Here is a 21,089-nt window from a genome sequence, read left to right as displayed (position 1 = left end):
CAAATTTGACTACAGTAAATTAAAAATGTTTGCTTAAAAAAGCTTAACAGCCATAAAATGTGAAGTGAGATGTTATTGAATGTGCTTACAAATATAAAATATGCCAGACACTTTTTTTTTGTAAACAAAATTTATTTAAAGCATCTTATGACCAGCATATTTTCAGAAGCTATCATTTCTTAACATTTCTTAAGGGTTCGGAGCTAAATTTGTTTAAAATACTGTACTGAGTCCTGAATAGAATAGGCAAGATATTTTGTGTGCATCATTTGGCTGGCATGGCAGCGACTGCAAGTTTTCTTATCCATTCTTGTTGCTTAAGCCTTGCATTTGATAATTTTGCTTGAATTTCAGACAATTTTCAAATCTTTGAGGGCTGATTCAAGGGTCTGAAAAAGAATGTAAGCACAGTTTATCAATTAAAATTCTCTCCTCCTCCTTAGCTTTGCCAACAAGGGAAGAACCAGTGATAGTTGGGTATCAATCCATAGCAGGGTACAATATGTACAGTACATGTCCACATGCCAGTCTCGGTTACCCTCATCCATTGCTGTATAGGGTTGTCCAGATCTAATTATGCGATGTTCATTACGCTGTAACTTAAGTTTATTACATAGAGAATTCACAAAAAATTCTTTTTGTTGCCGATAGATGGCAGCACCTGCCCTGCATTCCAAAATGGCGGGGAGACGGTTGTCAGTCTAACAGCAGGTGCAATGTGGTCGCCTTTTAATAATTGGATCTGGACCACCCTGTAGATGGTTGCGATGTCAGGTATGGATTAATAGACAAAAAAATGCACGTACTATTAAAAATCAAACATTGTCTAATACAATACCTTGACATCCCAGATTGCCATTCCACCATCCATTCCAGTGGTGCAGAATTTAGTACACTTAGCTTTCCCTCCTTCCATAACTGAGATTTGGCTGCAAATTACAAAATTGATGACATTTTTAGCAAAGTTTATGTTCAACAACCAAAAAAAAAAAAGTTTTGCACAGTACAATTCACAAATTGGGGGGTAAATCTTTCACGGTACAATTGAACACATTTTTTAAGCAGTATATTTATTGAACGGATTACTATCCATTTTAAACCTAATATGATCCCACTAAGGGGCCACTTTAGAATAGACATTTACTCTAGTATGCCTGACTTGGAGCTGTGAAGTACAAGTGATGTTGTTTGCTGCAACACTGTGATGGCAGAATGTGTTGCTTACTATTTTATGTAAATATTTCATTTTGCCATATATTTGAAGCACACACTCTTAAATACTGAGAAAGGAGGACATTGAAGACACAGTACACAAGCAGCACTACACACACAGTAGTGAGAAGAGTTTGAAGCAAACCATTCTTTTATGTTATCAGAGTGAGTAGATGTGACCAGACAAGGCAGACGGAGCAAAGTAGTTTGTCTCACAATCACTAAATATGGTTTCATTAACTCGGAATGTAACTTACTTTTGCAAAAGTTAAGTCTCTTATTAATTAACTCTCTTGTGTATCTGGAAGCTCCATTCTCCATGTATAAAGGTCATGTGAAAAGACATTTTCCCCTCGGGGATGAATACAGTACATCAAATCGAAAAATCAAAACTTTTTTCCTTCTATGAATCTTAACGATTCAGATGCTTAGCCGCCTTTCAGAAGTGATCAAAAAGAATAGTTCTTAGAAGCTCTGAACCATTGAGATTTGTAGTTATGGAGTTTTTTTTTTGGGTGCTAATCTTTATTATAGATGATAATTCATTTTATACTGATACTATGGACATCATTTGACCCCAGTACACTCAAGGTTATGACTTTTTGATTTATCATGTCTATTTGAAAGGAAGATTTCTGAATATAAAACCCATGGTAGTTTACAGTCTGTGGAGAGTTTTGTTTCCGGTCGTGTGTGTACTGATTTTCAAGTTTATTGTGTTTTATTTTTAGAAAGTCTATTAGATTAATGATGCGAGCCCTTCATAAATCAATCAAAGCATATTGGAGTGCTGTTTGTCAAAGCTTAGACAACTGACATTCAACTAATGACGCATCCCTAAGCTATTAGTCAGGTTTCCTACTGCTAACATTAGTTTGTAACCGAGTTTCTGTCTGATGTGCAAAAAAAGTATTGAAAGAATTACATAAAAGGGCCCTTTTTGTCCATCTCCTCTACGTGTGGCACTTTTCTCTGCTGATCTTGCACATTGCCTGCTTATCAGTAAGGAAAGATGTTCCTGATGCTTAGAACGTTTCAAAAACAAATAAAATTAAACAAAGCAATACACCCACCTGATGCTATTTTTGTGGATGGACTCCAGGACTCCTTCATTGGCATCAGTTGATGCCTTCTTATCCAGATTTTGGAAGCGTTCTCTGGCTGTCAAGCCACGTTGAGCGCTTTGCTTTGGCACATCCAGCTTGCCGCCATACTTAATCTCACCTTTGGCCTCATTGTACGTAAACAGCACAGGATAGCAGTCATGACCCTTTCAGTAGAGACAAAACAAAAGGGTGATGTATAGTGGAATTTGATTTAGAGAATGAGACCTTGATAGTGTCTCCTGTTTGCGTTTCCCCATTAAATTCACTGTACCAGTTCATGCCACTTTACACTTTTAATTTAATCTCAGCATTGGAAGTTGCCTTCTGTCTATTAATCCATAAAATGTGATTCCAAACAAATATTAATATCTTCATGATCTCCAGTGTGGCCCACTGCAGAACATCAAGATTGTAAGGAAACATGAGACAGAGTAAAAACGTGAGTCTTACTTACTGCAGCAACAAGACTGTTCTCAGTGATGAAAACAATACTCAAAAGAGGCAAGCTTTCAGAGCTCAGGGAGGAAATCCTGGAGAGACAAGACACCAGAAACAACATGTCAGAAAATAGGAATGACAGAAGAGATATTTTGGTTTAAAATACAGTAGCAGAATATTCTCCATGATCCATTATGCTGATGTCACATTAGAGGACTTCTAGTCAGAGGGGATGTCAAACCTGACAAGTGCAGTTGCTGATTATGTCCCCTGAATATGTCAGTTTACATGGCTAGAACGTTTACATGCCAGGAACGTCAAACTACATGACTGTGTGCTTCACATTTTCAAAGTGCTGCAAGCTCACTCCTTTTTATGACAGCCGTTCATGTGATGCTGATGCAGCCGATATCCACACACAGGGTCTACAGCTGTGGTTAGCTATCGCAAGCCCTGTTTCACCTCCATTCTATTGTGATACATAAAATGTGAGAGAGAAGAGCCTCTCGTCTGTTTGCATTATCCAAAACACGTGGCATTCCTTATTCATCATTGCTGCTCAAATGAATTGTACTTGTGGTAGTGGTGGTGGTAAGCTCTCATGCACACATATACTGCCCTAATTCTGTTTGATTTTGTTGGGGCAAGTAACAGGGTATGTCAAACTACCAAACTGGCACCCCACCATAACATGGGTTTCGAAAAATGGAGATCCCAAATATAATGTAGTAATTGCTGGTCTCGAAACAGAAATCTTATGCAAAGTCTGTAAAGGATTTTTGCAACATTTGCTTTCTGTATGTTTTCCTGTACTCTTTCTCTGGAAATTTCTACTCACGTGGTGCTTTTGCCAGCAGTTACAACAGCCACCGTGCTGTCATGACTGGCCCAGGCAACTCTGTTTCCACTTTCAGAAAAACAAACCCCATGAACCCAGCCTGCAGTTCCACTCGACTCAAACATCAGTTCTCCAAAAGGCATTTTCGATCCCCAGGGGGTTGGAGAAGGCTTCTCTTCTACTTCTTTGATGTAAGCAGAAAATATCCTGGAGGAGGAAAAATGAATGCATAAAGTTTAAGGAAACTAGTTAGTGTAATTTAAATTAAAAAGGAAAGATGAACAATTGGTATAAAAGCCTAGTAAAGGATCTGGACGGTTAACTCACTCTTTCTTCATAATATGCGTGATTTTACCATGCAAGACAGTTAGTGTAACTACTCTATAATAAGTTTGGAAGCCCTGAAACATCAAACAAAATGGCACTTAAATGATCATTTACAATGTTACGTTCAGTATTGTGTGACACCCTGCAAGTAAGCAAGCATTCATTTTGAAGTGTGGCAGGGGTCTAAGAGTCACTAGTTGGTTTGCTGTCATTTCAGCAGTCTGATGAACCACACTTGGTCTTGTGCTCTCACTGGTATTCGTATTTAGCAAATATTCAATATTTCAAAGACATAACCTTAGTTACGTTTACAGAACATCTGGAAAGTACAAAATACCAACGTGCTTTCTGTTTAATCAGATTCAGGGATGCGGAAAATATTTTTCTTTAGGTGTGTCTCTGTTGCCTGTTTTCACAAGTTTGGGGGCAAAGTCAGAAAGCAGGTTTTTCATATATAAATATCATATTTGAAAATCTGAAGGGTCTCGCAATGGAGTATTGTGGTTTCAAATACTGGAGCGTGACTGCAAATTAAAAAGAACCTTGTGATTGTAATTACAGTGGACGTGTTTTTTTTTTTTTTTTGAAGTTTTGCTTCATGCAAAAGTTTTGGTGATTTTGATAGACAGTTTCAAGCTGAACACAAGTGTAATTTCCATTTGGGATTAATAAACTTTGATCAAATTTCAGATTGACTGTATCATATAGGAATTTGAGTAAAACATTAACTGAATTTAGTGCGTTTATCACTTGATGGTGCTGACACATTGCATTAGTTCAACTGAGCTGAACAGGTTTTGCTGCTGATTTCCACTTACAGTCATGAAAAATCTGGGAACCCCTCTTAATTCTTTGGATTTTTGATTATCATTGGCTGAGATTTCAAAGTAGCAACTTCCTTTTAATATCTGACATGCCTTATGGAAACAGTAGTATTTCAGCAGTGACATTAAGTTTCTTGGATTAACAGAAAATATGCAATATGCATCATAACAAAATTAGACAGGTGCATAAATTTGGGCACCACAACAGAGATATGACATCAAAACTTAGTTGAGCCTCCTTTTGCAAATCTAACAGCCTCAAGACGCTGTCCTCCTATAGCCTTTGAGTGTCTGGATTCTGGATGGAGGTATTTTTGACCATTCTTCCATACAAAATCTCGCCTGCTTCAAATCATCCCATAGATTTTCCGTGATATTCAAGTCAGGGGACTGTGACAGCCATTTCACAACATTGTACTTCTCCTCTACATGAATGCCTTTGTAGATTTTGAACTGTGTTTTGGGTCCTTGTCTTGTTGGAATATCCAACCCCTGCGTAACTTCAACTTTGTGACTGATGTTTGAACATTATCCTGAAGTATTTGTTGATATTGGGTTGAATTCATCCGACCCTCGACTTTAACAATGGCCCCAGACCCTGAAATAGCCACCCAGCCCCACAGCATGATGGAACCTCCACCAGATTTGACAGTAGGTAGCAGGTGTTTTTCTTCCGCCATGCAAAGCGTTTTTGTTATGACCAAATAATTTTTGTCTCATTAGGCCAAAGCACTTTGTTCCAAAATGAATCTGGCTTGTCAAAATGAGCATTTGCATACAACAAGCGACTCTGTTTGTGGTGTGAGTGCAGAAAGGGCTTCTTTCTCATCACCCTGCCATACAGATGTTCTTTGTGCAAATTGCGCTGAATTGTAGAACGATGTACAGATACACCATCTGCAGCAAGATGTTCTTGCAGGTCTTTGGAGGTGATCTGTGGGTTGTCTGTAACCATTCTCACAATCCTGCTCATATGCTGCTCCTGTATTTTTCTTGGCCTGCCAGACCTGCTGGGTTTAACAGCAACTGTGCCTGTGGTCTTCCATTTCCTGAATCCATTCCTTACAGTTGAAACTGACAGTTTAAACCTCTGAGATCGCTTTTTGTAGCCTTCCCCTAAACCATGAGAATGAACAATCTTTGTTTTCAGATCTTTTGAGAGTTGCTTTGAGGATCCCATGCTGTCTGTCACTCTTCAGAGGAGAGTCAAAGGGAAGCACAACTTGCAGCTGACCACCTTAAATACCTTTTACCACTCATGACTGGACACACCTGTCTATGAAGTTCAAGGCTTAACGAGCTAATCCAACCAATTTGGTGTTGCAAGTCATCAGCATTGAGCAGTGACAGACATTCAAATCAGCAGAATTACAAGGGGACCCACATTTGTGCACAGTCAGTTTTTCACATTTGATTTTATTTCATACAACTAAATACTGCGTCACTAAAAATCTGTGTTTGGACAACACCCCAGGACTCAGATGTTCCTAAGAAATGAAAGACATACTACTGTTATCTTTTTTGTTGAAAGGAGAGTCAATTATTATACAGGCTGAGAGGGGTTCCTAAACTTTTTTATATGACTGTATAATCCACCTCTGATGCTTCTTGTTTCAGTGTCAACAGTAGTTGGCCAGCATTAATAGATTCCCCTTGCCACTGTTTCATTGTCCTGATGAGAAATTTAAAGCTTCAGCGTGGTAAAAAGGCAAAATGATTGCGATTAAGTGGAAGACAAGAATGCTTTTGGCCTTGTTCTTTGGTAGGCTACAATAAAACATTGGGCAGCGCAGATCAGGCACTGACATCGTATCCTCCCATGCGATGAACAGAAGAAATATAAGAAAAGTGCACAAAGAAACACACTTCTACTGTCCCAGTTGCAACATTGGGCTGTGTGTTGGTCACTGTTTCATTTACTTATTTAGCTGATGCCTTCATTCAAGGCTGCTTACCACAACTGAGAATCTAAAATGGGTGACATTTCTATTGTTATTTTTCCAGTTGGTGCAGTGGCCGGTGAAGTGACTTGCTCAGGGTCACACAGAGTCAACAGCAGGATTTGAACCGACAACCTCAGGGATTGAAGTGCAAAGCCTTAACAACTCCATTGCACTACTTGCCAAGGTTTCCAAACATATCCCATGAAGGATGTGTACTAAATCGGCATCAGTACGCCAGTAGACACTAGAGAGACCTTTCCCACTTTATTTAGGTTGACATTTTGGTATTCGCATGTAACTGCTACACAATAATTAATAACATTTTTTTCTTATTGAAGAAAATTCATCAGGAATGAGCTTAACGCCTAAGGAGGCTAATACCATCATAAGAGGATGCTTATTACAGACGGAGGTTGGAATGAATCAGCCAGATCACTCACTACTGCCTCTAAATCAGCATAAAGCTTGTGCTGTTCATTGGCCTACCTGCACTTGAAGTCGCACGAGCCCGCTGCCAGTAGAATGTTGTTGGGATGCCAGTCCAAGCTTAGGACAGTGGAACGAATTGGCTTCTTGATGTGCTTGCACACCCACCTAAAATAAAAGTTAGAAAGATTCATAAATTAGTTAAGATACGCTTTCGGTTTTTACAGGGTGAGGCAGAAAGGATGGACGTTTTTTACAAAATCACAAAATTGTTAATTTTTTCTTACAAAGAAATGTATTGAAAGATTTGAGTTTATATTGAAATAGCATTTGACAATTTGTAGGGATGGAAATGCAGGTCTAAATGCAAAATACGCCGTACCGAACGATTACTGAGGCCAAGTTCAGAAGAATGCTTCTGAGCAGATCGACTTGGACAGCGCAGCACATTTTCAGGGTACGTGCCGTTTGTGTAGCCCCCGGCGGTCTTTTGTTCATTAGTGTACCTCGTGTACGAAGTGCTTTAACCCAACATAGGATAGTGTTACAAGCATTAACAGCTTTATTTCTGTGGATATTGAAATGGCAACGAAACTCACGCTGAACTGCGGTAATAGATTGGTTGTGCTTGACAAAACAGTCGTACACAAAAATGCAGTGTTCTATCGTCCACAGCTCCATGACTTCAACTAAAAAGAAAATTAAAAAATGCGAACCTAACGCCACCTACCGTACATCTGTCACTCCACCTAGTGGTGAGTTCTAGCCATTTCAAATATGTCCGTCCTTTCTGCCTTACCCTGTACAGTGGAACCTCGGTTCACGAGCATAATTCTTTCCAAAACTCTGGTCGTAAACCGATTTGGTCGTGAAGCGAAGTAATTTCCCCCATAGTATTGTATGTAAATATAATTAATCCGTTTCAGACCGTACGAACTGTATGTAAATATATTTTTTTAAAGATTTTTAAGCACACATATAGTTAATTATACGATAGAATGCACAGCGTAATAGTAAACCAAATGTAAAAACACTGAATAACACTGGAGGTTAAAACCCAATAGAAATTCATTAAATACAACAAGGTTACAACAATACTCGAATCTGTCTCTAAAAGCAAGCTTTATGCGTCCAGCCATGTCTGTCTCTCTCTCTCTCGTGTGTATGTGTCTTTCGCGCACGCAAGTCTGTGTGTGTCTGTCTGTCTCTCTCTGTACAGGGAATGCATATTGAGAGACTGAACACATGCGGAAATCATCGGCGCGCACAAACTGAAAGGGAAACTGGCTTGTTCGTATACTAAGTCTGTGCTCGTGAACAGATGCAAAAGTTTGGCGAACTTTTTGGTCGTAAACCGATTTGTACGTGTTCCGAGACGTTCGTGAACCGAGGTTCCACTGTACTTGTTCATTTTAATCCGCTCTCTATGACCACCTTAACCTTATCATGACGTAACATTCCAAAACCTGACTGGATATAAAATTCAGGGTCACAAGGATGCCAGTATGGTATCAGTTTTCATATTTGTATCCTCACATTAAAATGCTGAAGTGCAACTGCAGACAGAAGAGTAGTGGACGATCTCATGCCATTCAACTACACCTGCATCAGCTAGAGATGCTGAATGACATCAAAAGAAACACAAAGAAGGGGCAGTTAAAAGTGTGCGTCGACATCGTTCAGTACTGAAGATGTGTAAGTGCACCATAGCTTGACTAGTGTTGTAAACCGAGCTTTATGGCTGACGCATTTCACACAAAATATTCCAAAACCTGCTTCATCCAGGCTGGCACAGTGGTATCGCAGTAAGAAGACCTGGGTTTGAGTCCAAGGTCCTCCCTGTGTGGAGTTTGCTTATTCTCCCCATGATGGTCCAAAGACGTGCAGGTTTGGCGGATTGGCAATACTAAATTGACCCTGATGTGTGTGAGTTTGCTGTGCCATGGACTGTTATCCTGTCCAGAGTTCATTCCTGCCTTGCGGCCTATGCTAGCTGGGAGAGGCTCCAGCACCTCCTTCGACCTGTTCAGGACTAAGATGGTTAGAAAATGACTGACTGCATAATCCAATTCTGGTCCATTTATGCACACAAACTCATACTTGAATATGCCATGATTTATTTACTGTAAATATTTAAAGTTTGTGGAATGTAAAATTGGAAACATAAATCAAACTAACACAGCTGATCCCAAACCTTCATGTCCTTTGATAACTGAAAATAATAAGCATGTGTCCACTTGACTGAAGAGCATGCACTTGTTGGGCATTTTTAGCAAAGTTTATGTGTCTTTTTGTTGGTGTTGTATCACCGCACTATTCAGAGTGTAGAGAAAGTCTTACTTGCATGCGTTAGTCAACATGCAACACATTGCTACTCTCCGGCACATTCACGAAACATCCATATGAGTAACACATGGCAACATACGTCAATGTCAATTTATTTCTATAGCACATTTAAAACAACATAGGAATGCTGCGGCCAAAGTGCTTTACGATAATAGAATAAAAGAAAAACATACAATTAACATGAATAACATAAACAGAAATAAAATAAATAATAAATAGAAGTAATGTTACATAATCACAATGAAGAAACCATCACTATCACTGAAGGTCACGGAATGCAAGTAAATAGAAATGAGTCTTTAATCTCGTTTTGAATTGTAGACGTCTCCTTTATGTGACGAGGTAAAGAGTTTCACAGGCGAGGAGTGGCGGCTGCCAAAGTCCTGTCTGTCCCCCTTAGTTTGACACTCGATACGAGGGACAACTGACCAGAAGATCTAAGCACTCTAGATGGCTGGTGTAAAACACACAATTCAGATAAATAGGTAGGAGCAAGGCCATGTAAAGATTTAAAAACTAGCAACAAGATTTTAAAATCAATTTAAAAATTGACAGGCAGCCAGTGTAAAGAAGCTAATATTGGAGAAACCGAATCAGACTTTCTTGCCCCAACCAGAAAGTGAGTGGCAGCATTTTGGACCAACTGTAACCTGCGTGTCAGGGATTTGTTAATCCCAGAATACAGCGAGTTGCAGTAATCAAGGTGAGAAAAGATAAAAGCATGAGTAGCTTTCTCAAGATCCCTAGAAGATAAAAAAAGCTTGATCTTACCTAAAAGACGAAGCTGGAAAAAGCAACTCTTGAATACAGAATTGACTTGTTTCTCAAAAGAGAGGTTACTGTCAAAGATAACACCAAGACTGCGGACTTGAGGTTTGGAAAAGACAGAGAAAGAGCCGAGAAGTCCAAGACCAATGTGGCCTTTAGCTGATGGACCCGTTATAAGCACCTCTGTTTTATTTTGATTCAGAATGTGAACTTCATGTTGAACTTATTTACTACATTTTTTTTGGAGAAGTTTAAAGGGTAAGGGAAATTAGGAAGTTCTAGTAATAAGAATCACTTGTTTAACAGGGGTGCCTGGCACTCGCTCATTCTTAGCCCATGGAGACAATCCAGAGGAAAGGAGCTTTTCCGGACAGAACTTACCACAGGCCAAGAAGCAGCCCAGGACAAGATGTCAATTTATCAGGGCACACCCAACACTGGGCCCATTGAAAGTGACCAATCAACCAAACCTACACATCTTTGGACATGAAAGCAAAACTGGCATACTCTGTGGTAGACGGGGGCAAATCAAGGAAAGGTCAGCCACTCAGTCTGAAGCAATGTGCCACCAAAATATTATCTAAATAAATTGACAGCTATTATTCCCTGTTTTAAATTAATGCCTAAGAATATTATTACAAATGAGAGGAAATCACTTGCTCTCTTGGGTAGCCAATAGCTAAGTTGTGCCAAAATCTCATCTATAAAGTTGTCAAGGTTTTCACTCCAAGTACTGTATACGACTTAGAAATTTCTTCCCAAATCCCATAACTCTTTGAATGACGACTTCCTTCCTGGCTTCCATCATAAAAGCACTTTTTCTTTAATTTCCACAGTCCAAGATGTGAATGTGATTCACTATTTAGTTGATTGAGTTTCTGCTTTAACTTTATTGAAACCCTTGAGGATTTTGGAGGTCTTGATTAGGTCTCCAGCACTACTTTAGCTTGTGGTTCAGGCCCTTTAGTCCCAGGATGCACTTCAGTGCTGGATTGTGATGAAGACTTACAAGTAGCTGCATTTTGCTTTGTTAATTGTCAGTCAGTCAGTCATCGTCCAACCCGCTATATCCTAACACAGGGTCATGGGGGTCTGCTGGAGCCAATCCCAGCCAGGACAGGCCGCAAGGCAGGAACAAATCTTGGGCAGGGCACACACACACACACACACTAGGGACAATTTATGATCGCCAATGCACCTAACCTGCATGTCTTTGGACTGTGGGAGGAAACCCACACAGACACGGGGAGAAAATGCAAATTCCACGCAGGGAGGACCCTGGAAGTGAAGCACTACCACTGCGCCACCGTGCCACACTTGTTAATTGTCATCATTCTTCTAACTGAATGGATTAAATACGACTTGGGAGAGGAAAGACAGCAAATATCGGGGCAGAGTAGTGGCTCTGAGGCTAAGGATCTGCACTGGTATCCAGAAGGTTGCCGGTTCGAATCCCCGTCACTGCCAAAAGGAGATCCTACTCTGCTGGGCCCTTGAGCGAAACCCTTAACTTGTAAGGATAAAATGGCTGACCCTGCGCTCTGACCCCAAGTCGTATGCAAAAACTAACAAATTCCTAATACGAGAAATTGTATAAGGCGAAATAAAGAATATATATATATATATATATATATATATATATATATATATATATATCCCAAAGAGTTACTGAATTTGATTTGTTGTTGAAAAATCCAGTTTTAACTGACCTAACCATATGTAAGGGTGTCACAATTGTGAAATAGCAACAATTCAGATTTCTGTCATAAGTACATCGAGTGTATAGCTAAACTAAGGGCCAAGTGAAAGTGGGAAAGAACCCTGGAAAAGACCCTCTCTCTGCAGTAGGGGGTCTGGCACCCCATTACAAAACATTGTACACATTTTTGAAATCTTCCTTTAGAGACCGTTGAGATTTCCATTCTTCAGGAACACTTTAGTTTTGGTGCTGCAAAAATGCATCTTTTACTCCTTTCACTCTTATGTCTCAGAGCTTAACAAAAGGCTTCTTTTGGTGTTAATGACACGCACAACGCATGGCCTACTCAGCACTGCAGTGTGGCATTTGGTATTATGAATATGAAGGATTCATGTATGCCATACGTCTCACTTCATCCACCTCTGACCATTCGAAAGTTATTTTCCTAGGCCACATTGCACAGATGAACAGCCACCTTACCCATGCTCAGTAAAAGTCTAACTACGTAAGAGTAAATAAGTGATCGATGTATTTTTGTCACCCCGTCTTCAACTCTGCAGCTAAACAGTTCTTACCAGTCATTATCCTGCTCAAAGTAGCAGATTGAAATGAGTCTTGATCCGCTGCCCACTGCAAACTTGTTTTCCTTGGGGGACCACTTGACGCAACGTGCTGCCCGGTTGATCCTCAAGATTACCAGGGTGGGTTTCCATACCTGGCCCTTCAGTGTCCACACGTAGGCATTGCGGTCAGTTCCGCAGGTGACGATGCGATTGCTCTCAGGACCCCAGTCAATGCCTGCAGTTGGAAAAGCAGAAGGAGAGAACAACTGCAGTGTGTGCATACTGGGTGTACGTTACCACCATACTGTATGTGACGCCCAGGGGTGTGTGCCTCATCAATGCTAAATTTCCTGTTTTTTTTGTTTTATTATAGGGGGCTACACAAACAGTGTATTAAAACAACACAGAAGAACATTTATTGAACACACTGAGAGAAACCAAATCCCTTTTTAGACTGAAGCTACATCCACACTACTACGTTTTTATTTTAAAATGGCATTTTTAAACAAAAATGATCTGTGTCCAAAATTGTGTTTTCAGATCGTTTATGAAAGTATCTCCACCCTCACTAAAATGACCAAAAACACATATGAGAGAATGCACACTTTGGTGCAAACAGGTAGATGAAGTGTCCTCGATGCTTGACGTTCATTTGCAGCTTGCGTTTGCACACAGAGAACAGTAATGGTGAATACAACAAAGAAAAACAAAAAAAAAACAAGCATTTCATTTGGACTGATAATGAAGTGGCAGTAAGGAGGCCTGGGTTCGCTTCCTGGGTTCCCGGCATGGAGTTTACATGTTCTCCCCGTGTCTGTGTGGGTTTCCTCCCAAAGACATGCAGGTTAGGTGGATTGGCGATTCTAAATTGTCCCTAGCGTGTGCTTGGTTTGTGTGCCCTGCGGTGGACTGGCGCCCTGCCCGAGGTTTGTTTCTTGCCTTGCACCCTGTGTTGGCTGGGATTGGCTCCAGCAGACCCCCATGACCCTGTAGTTAAGTAAGATATAGCGGGTTGGATAATGGATGGATGGATGGATGGATGAAGTGGAATTGTTATTGAGAGTGTAAAGCAAGCAAAGTGGTTTAGAAAATGTAATGAACAGGATCCAATCAGAGAAGGGCCATGTAACAGGCATGAGCCAATCAGAGCACAATTAGCCTGCGTCTTTCAAACTGTGCATTTTCTCCAATAACACTGAGAAGCTGAGCCAATGTTTTCTGATGTATATGGCTCTGGAGAGCTTTTACAGACGGTTCCATTTTTGGGTTTTTTTAAATTAAAGGCGTAGCCAGGGACTGATGTCAATGTTTTTAAATAAAGACAGAGTATTGTGCACATGGCCTAAGAAAAGAGATAAATGTCCAAAAAAAATAAACACCTGACTAAAAAAATTCACAAAAGAATTCACGAACATACTGTTATGGTGCTCTGGAATTCAAACAAAAATTTGGTCTGTTTGATGATCTATAGGGTGGTCCAGATCTAATTATGCAATTTTTATTATGCTATAACTTATTAGGTTTATTACATAGAAAAATCACCCGAAAAATACCAAACCATCGAGAAGTGTGCAAACTGACGACATGAAGAATCATCTTCGTGCCGAACTGGAATCGTCCCTGCATAAATCAAAGTCATCCAGATGATCTGGATCTGCATAATTAGATCTGGACCACCCTGTAGAACTGAGGTGGGCAACAATATGTGGGGAATGGGATGTGAATTTAGCCACAGCATTCAGAAGAAGAAATGAGGTTGCTCAATCGGAAATTAAAACAACTTTTATAACATTTGTGTTCATTCGAGGACTTGGTTAACTGATCTGAAAGTTGAAGCATTTAAATTTTTTTAGTTACTCCAGACAGTCAGTTGTCATATTTTTGTTTATTGTATATTTTTGTAATAGCGACTCCTATTTAAAGGTAACGGTGATAATAAAATGCAATTACACATGTTAGCAGTCTACATGAAACCCATGCTATATTTAACAGTCTTTTACAATGTCATGTAGTTCAAGTCATGTAAAAACGGCATTGACTGCTGTGCCATTATGTGTGTTGTTGGTGGAGGGTCTGTGACTAACTATAGTTGAAATTGCTTAAATACATTTTCGAAAGAAGTAGAACATTGTAGTGCTTTGGCCCAGCAGGTCAGGATCTGTGCCAATAAATGATAGCATCAGAGAAATACGGAGTCATTACAATGTGCAGACAAAGCCTCCATGGGGTAGACTTTAGCGTAATATGAATGCAGGTCAAATTCCATTACAACGAATATCTTTACAATGACATTTTCATTACAACAAAGTAGTTTACGGTCCCAACAGTTTCCCCATAAGACAGAGTCTATAAAAATCTTGTTACTACAAAATAAATTCAGCAGATACTTTCATTACAACGAAGAGCCTAAAAGTCCTTGAAATGCCTGAATGAATCGTCCGCAGAGCAGTTAGTTCTGTGGTCGCAGCTCAGTTGTGCACAACGATCCCTGAACAGAAACATTCTACGTTTTTCTCTTCCTTCGTACTTTCCTGGTACTGTTTTTTTGCTGTGTTTGTTTTCTGTGTTTTCAGTGATACCTTTTACTTATCGCTCGTCAACATTTGAAAAACATCCATTGGAATTTAACTCATTGTCACCCTCTTATAGAAATGGCGGACACAAAAAGCGACAGCAGTTCACATTAGTTCACATTGCGGCAAAACGAAATAAGACGCTGCCAGTGAATTCGGAATTTCGCCATAGACATTGTCAACTTTTGTGAAAGACGGAGCAAAAATAGAAAAAAAATCTTGGTGCAAACCTTGGGCTTCAGCGCAAACGTATGCGAACTGCTGCATTTGAAGACGTCGGAAAAGCAGTTATTCCTCTCATCACTGGCAAGTCGACCAGTCCTCAGTGTTTTAAGTGCATTACATTCCTTCCCTGCGAGTATAAAGCAAACCAGCGAGCTTGGATGACTAAAGACATTTTGGGAAACTGGCTGCAACAACTTGACAAGGATATTGTGACGTGCGAGTCCCTGTCTTGCACCCCAAAATACGAGGCAGAGTCTCAGTACTTTAGCAAAACCAATTCAACTTGAAACAGGAGCAGCGCAGTTATTTATTGTAGCGTGATCTGCCATTCTCCTATACACAGACACAGCAATCAGACAGGGTCCTGGCCGAGTAATCCTGTTCCCTGCGTTTATAAGGTTCCTTACATCACCCATCGATGACAGGTGCTTATACTGCGACTGCGGTTGGCTCAGATTTGGTTTCAAAAGAGTTCAGAAACCTCACAATATGAAGAAGAAAAGGAAGATTCTGCTTCTGATTGATAACTGTGCTGCTCACAGCATGCTTCCACATTTAGATAATGTTCGCGTTGAGATCCTCCCACCCAATTACACGGCAGTGCTTCAGCCATTGGATTTGGGCATCACTCGCACCCTGAAAATGTATTATCGCAAAGGAAATGCTGAGAAAAATTCTCGTCAGCATAACTTGTAGACAGAAGGAGATCAAAAGTAACGTGAAAGCAGCTAACGTCTGGATGCAAGTTAAAAGAAAGTACTATGGCGACAAATATATAACCTCATTACTATGAAATTTTTATTACAACAAAATATTTTTTAGGTCCCTGGCACTTCGTTGTAACGGAATTTGACCTGTACTGCTGTTGGTGAATCATTCAAATGCGGGAATCTGAAATATTCCAATATAGCAGTTGAAGCAAAACAAAAGGCTTGGTAAATCCAGTAGCTGCCTGTGGAGGTTGGCTGCAGAGATGTTGTGGCCATGTCAACCGCAAGACTGGTGAAAGAGATGGGGGTCAAAGGACAGGCCCTCCGACAGGCCATCAGGTCATTAGAAGATGATTCCAAGTGAAGTAGCAAGTGACTCCGGCTGCAAAGAAAGGACTAAAACTGGGCGACAAGATGACCACCAGCCAGCAGAAGTGGGAAAGGACGGGGATGTTACTGTTGAGCCTATCAATGAAAGACTACGGAAGAAGGGTGCCCACCTGATGACCCCTGAGAAGCACTTAAACCCTTTCATCTCACTCAAGGAATGATTGCAAGTTACAATACAGGATTGTAAGATTGAGTTCGACGAGCTTACGTTAACTGAGTGTAAGTGCTGAGATCACGTACAAGTGGTTCTCCCACGTATGACTATCCTGTTTCGTGTGTTTGGTTTTGCAGTCAGGAGTAGCTATTGGACGAGTAAAAGAGAAAAATATGAAGTGACCTCTCTCAAGGTAAATTTAAAACAGCAAACTAATGTATAATTGAAGTTGCAGAGAATGTTTCTGTGTTTTAAGATAAAAGAGTCTGCAAATTCACCAATGCTTTTCAATGGGAGATTTTGAAATTTCAAAAACCTGCACAGCATGCTCTATTGATATTTCCTTGTATATTGAACTTTCCTGACACATTTTGTTGAAAATAAGTGTGGCAGATTTCAACAAAGTCAGTCCACTGGGACTGATGTCTTTTCACATGGAGAGACCGAAAAACATGGCAACCGCAATAGGTGCCTTTCAAATTATATACAAACATGTACGTTTTTGACGATTCTGTTACAACTGACTTTGATGCAAGTGATGAAACAAACTGTTCCCATTGACAAAATGTGAAAGTTGAATATAACATTTGCCAATTCTTATGTCTGCTGAGTTACAGAAATGTTTGCTAAATATCTAAGGTGAATTTATAGCTCAGGTCGGTGTCTAAATTGACACCAATAACTTAAAATCTGTATTAATGTGTGTATCTTGATGAATACCATTATAGAGAAAGCCGACTCACACCCATTACGAATCAAACAGACTATAAGTTCTGAAATGCTTGATTTCAAAACGAATCCACTTATCCATTTTGAGGGGTGAAAAAGGAAACATTTTAACAGTTAACACGAGTCACTGAAGTAGGGAAAAATGTTTAAGTTGCACACTCAAATATAATAAAAAATGTCAAATTATTAAATATTGTCAACCATACAAGGTTGGGTCTAGCATCAAAAAATAAAGGCCGAAAAGGAAGTGTTGTGAATGAATGAATGAATGAAGTCAAGTCAAGTTGGGGCGCATGCACTGGTACAGTGCGTTGCCGCACCCACCACACAACGAAACAATTCGGGATCCCGGTTGGCAGCCCCCCAGGCAGACATGCAGTCCAATCCCACCCTCCGAAAATGACCCTCTATCTGCTGCAGCCAGGTTTTACGTGGGTGACTCCTTGGCCTGACCCAGCCACTCGGGTCCCCAATAATGAGGATCCTATGAGCTGGATCACCCTTGGGGAAACGCGCCACATGGCCGTAGTGCCGTAACTGACGCTCCCTCACGATGCAGGTAATGTGCCTCATTCGGGACTCCATGAGCAACCGCACAGTACCAAAGGAGTCCAGTCTTCATCTCAGGTCACTGGATAGCGTCCATGTCTCGCAACCATATAGCAAGACAGGAAGCACCAGGACTCTAAAGACTTGGAGCTTCGTTCTTTTGCAGAGATATCGGAGCGCCACACACCCCTTTCCAGCAACCTCATGACCCCCAATGCTCTCCCAATCCATCCACTGACTTCATAGGAAGAGTCACCAGAGACATGAATGTCACTGCCGAGGTAAGTAAACCTCTCGACGAGGTCGACAGTCTCTCCACAGACAGACACACTGCTGATGGCTGTACACAAGAGGTCATTAAAGGCCTGGCTCTTGGTTTTTATCAGGACATTCGCAAGCCCAGACACTCAGACTCCTCACTCAGTCTCTCGAGCGCCCCGATCAGATCCTCCATTGACTCTGCGAAGATCACAGTATTGTCAGCAAAGTCAAGATCCGTGAATCTTTCCTCACCAACAGATGCCCCACAGCCGCTGGACCCCACGACCTTGCCCAACACCCTGTCCATACAAACACTGAACAGAGTAGGATGAATGAATGTTGTGAATTAAATGGATAACAAATAAATAAATCAGAATATCCGTTCAGTTCTACATTTTTTACCAGTAATTTTCAATTACAGGCTTCTTTTACATTTACATCTTAGTGAGTAGGGGGCAGCCGCGGTGTGCGCCTGTGACCCCCAGTTGTATAGTCTGACATATCCAGTAACTCGCACCATTTAAATGAGACGGGTTTGATTTTGTCCAAAACTGTAGGGGTGGGCCTGTATGTGTCAAAATTACGTACAAAATGACTTTTTAGAGGATCCGCATAAACCAGATTTGACAAGATGATAATTTGAAAAGCTTGTCTTCTTATAAGGGGCACAGCGTCTGCCACTGCAGTGCAAAATGCAGAATGTCTTTGACATCTAGGAATATCTTTTTATAACAAACACTTGGTGTACTATGACAAGATTGAATACTAAATAAAAAGGTCTACTGAAGACGTCTCCTCCAGGGCTGGGTGGCATGGTCCTGCTACTGCTTTACGGAGTTCCATGCGTGATTCATTACGTGTGGGGAGTCTGCACTTACTGCGTGTGCCTTTCGCCCCACATCCCAAAGGCATGCATATGAGGCTAAGCAGCGATTCAACGTTGACTCCATTGGAGCATGTCAGGGCTAAACAGGAATGGTATCCTCCCCAGGGTGGTTTGCCAAATGCTTCCAGAGTAGCCTCTGACCCCTGTAATCCTTAACTGGATTCAGTGGGCTTGAGAATGTGACATTACGTGATGTGACGAATGTGACGTTATGTTCTAAAGGCCTCATCTGAATACAAATCAGGCTAACCTCGGCTTATGACCGATATAGAAGGAAACTTAACTAAAATCATAATAATTAAAATTACGATTACGGCCCCCTAGCCAGCACAGCAGGGTCACATGAGTGGGCAATGGAATGAAGTGAGTTAGTTCAGGACTTGGGGGGAGAGAGTGCATTGAGTATAAATGCAGCCCCCACCACCCGTTGGGACATATTCTGAAATCAGCCGCAACGCATGCAATCAATCAGGCCTTCAATTATTTTTAGCCTGCAGCCAGAAGAGTTTTAAATCTTCGAATCCCATGGGGTTTTTCCTTTATAACACACATTCCCTACTTTTTTTTTCCCCTTCTGTTTCTCATGTGAAAAAGAGAAAAATTAATATGCAGGGACAAAAACAAAAACTGACCTGTTCTTCTGTCTTCTTCAATTATTACTGCAAAAAATATTTTATAGAGTTAATAAAATGTTCACTCACCTGTCACTTGACCGTTGTGCTCTTTCAGTTCATGGATCTTTGTCCACTTGTTTCCTTCCTTCTTGTAGATATGGACATCATGACCATTTGGACACAAGGCAATTTCTAAAAGAGAAGGTGAGAAAGTCAAGGCTTCTGCCTACAAACCCGCACTAGAGGTGAGCCGCTTTCATTTATTCCGGTAGTTGTATCCGGTTTTCTCTTTTTTCTTGTACTCGATTGAGGAATGCCAGAATATTCTTTACTGCTTGGTGATCATTCAAGAGATGACAGAGACCAGACTCACTTTTCATTCCTACTATCCACCCCATACTGTTGTTTTTCTGCCCCATATATCTGTGCCACCTCTGCTAGCCATTACGGGGATGCTCCCTGTTGATAGATCCACAGTTAATGTGGCTTGCATAACCGTTATTGAGGCCAATAAGTAAAGAAATGTAACTAAAAGTGTGAAACAGAAGTCATCCTTCATAAAACCCCATTTGCAAATATCAAGTGTGTGGGCACATGAACATGGGACAGTGGGCACAGCCTTGGCATGCATGAGTGTAGAGTGTGAACAGGCTTCTTGATCACTCATGAGTAAAAACCAAATACACTGGCTCTCCTAATCCTACTGCCTCTTAACAGACATAATATTTACACAATTGGTACCACTCGGAGGATGGGGTGGCGGTCACACTGGTCACTTGAAAAAGGTGCCCATGTTCAGTATTGCTCAGCTCCTTTATGCAGACTTACAGTCTGCTGCATGTATTCTATGAGCATGTTGGCAAAAATGTCTAACCAATTATAGTCTTATCTAAAAATAAGGAGTGTGGCATACTGCAAATGTCACAATCTGTCTGAATTTAACTAGGCACACATGTTTTTAGTGGAAAACAAGAAAATCCTTGAATCATAAGAAAATAAGAAATCTGACAAACAAGAGAAAACCATTCAGCCCTTCAAGCTTGTTTGGCTAGCTAATGGCTAAGCAGTCCTAATATTTCAGTCAGATACTTCTTAAAGATTGTCCAGGTTTCTGCTTCAACTCCATGCCTTGGTTGTCTCTTCCAAATTCCCTCAAGTCTTTGAGAAAACAAGTGCTTCCTGGATTCGGTCTTAAATGCATTTTCATTTAAATCTCACTGATGTCCTTAAGCTGAAAGAATTCTACTGGGTCTCTTTTATCAAAGCCTTTGTGGATTTTGAAGACCTGAATGAGGTCCACACGCAGTCTCCTCTGCTCGAGAATAAACAGGTTTAATTCTCAGAGTCTGCCAGAGTACGACATGTCCTTAAGTCCTGGGAAACCCCTGGTAGCTCTTATCTGCACAACTTCAAGTGCTGCTATGTCTGGAGCAACATTTATATACTTATTTATTTAAAGAGCCACAGTAGTGGAGTCCCGAATGAGGCACATTACCTGCATGGTGAGG

General features: G+C 40.7%; 1 protein-coding gene across 1 annotated transcript in view; it reads right to left on the bottom strand.

Moving 5' to 3' along the window:
• Positions 1-313: 313 nt before the first annotated feature.
• The window catches only part of arpc1b (actin related protein 2/3 complex, subunit 1B), a 33,515-nt gene continuing 12,739 nt past the window's right edge, over positions 314-21,089 (bottom strand). Inside the window, exons 3-10 of the mRNA XM_039774622.1 lie at positions 19,669-19,773; positions 12,503-12,725; positions 7,175-7,282; positions 3,595-3,801; positions 2,773-2,848; positions 2,286-2,482; positions 839-929; positions 314-389 (exon numbers count right to left, since the gene is read on the bottom strand). Of these exons, the coding sequence (XP_039630556.1) occupies positions 351-389; positions 839-929; positions 2,286-2,482; positions 2,773-2,848; positions 3,595-3,801; positions 7,175-7,282; positions 12,503-12,725; positions 19,669-19,773 (1,046 nt within the window). The 3' untranslated portion in view covers positions 314-350. The remainder of the gene's footprint in view (positions 390-838; positions 930-2,285; positions 2,483-2,772; positions 2,849-3,594; positions 3,802-7,174; positions 7,283-12,502; positions 12,726-19,668; positions 19,774-21,089) is intronic.

This window comes from Polypterus senegalus, chromosome 13, assembly GCF_016835505.1.
Source record: "Polypterus senegalus isolate Bchr_013 chromosome 13, ASM1683550v1, whole genome shotgun sequence".
NCBI lineage: Eukaryota > Metazoa > Chordata > Cladistia > Polypteriformes > Polypteridae > Polypterus > Polypterus senegalus.
This window is presented reverse-complemented; position numbering and strand designations above follow the sequence as displayed.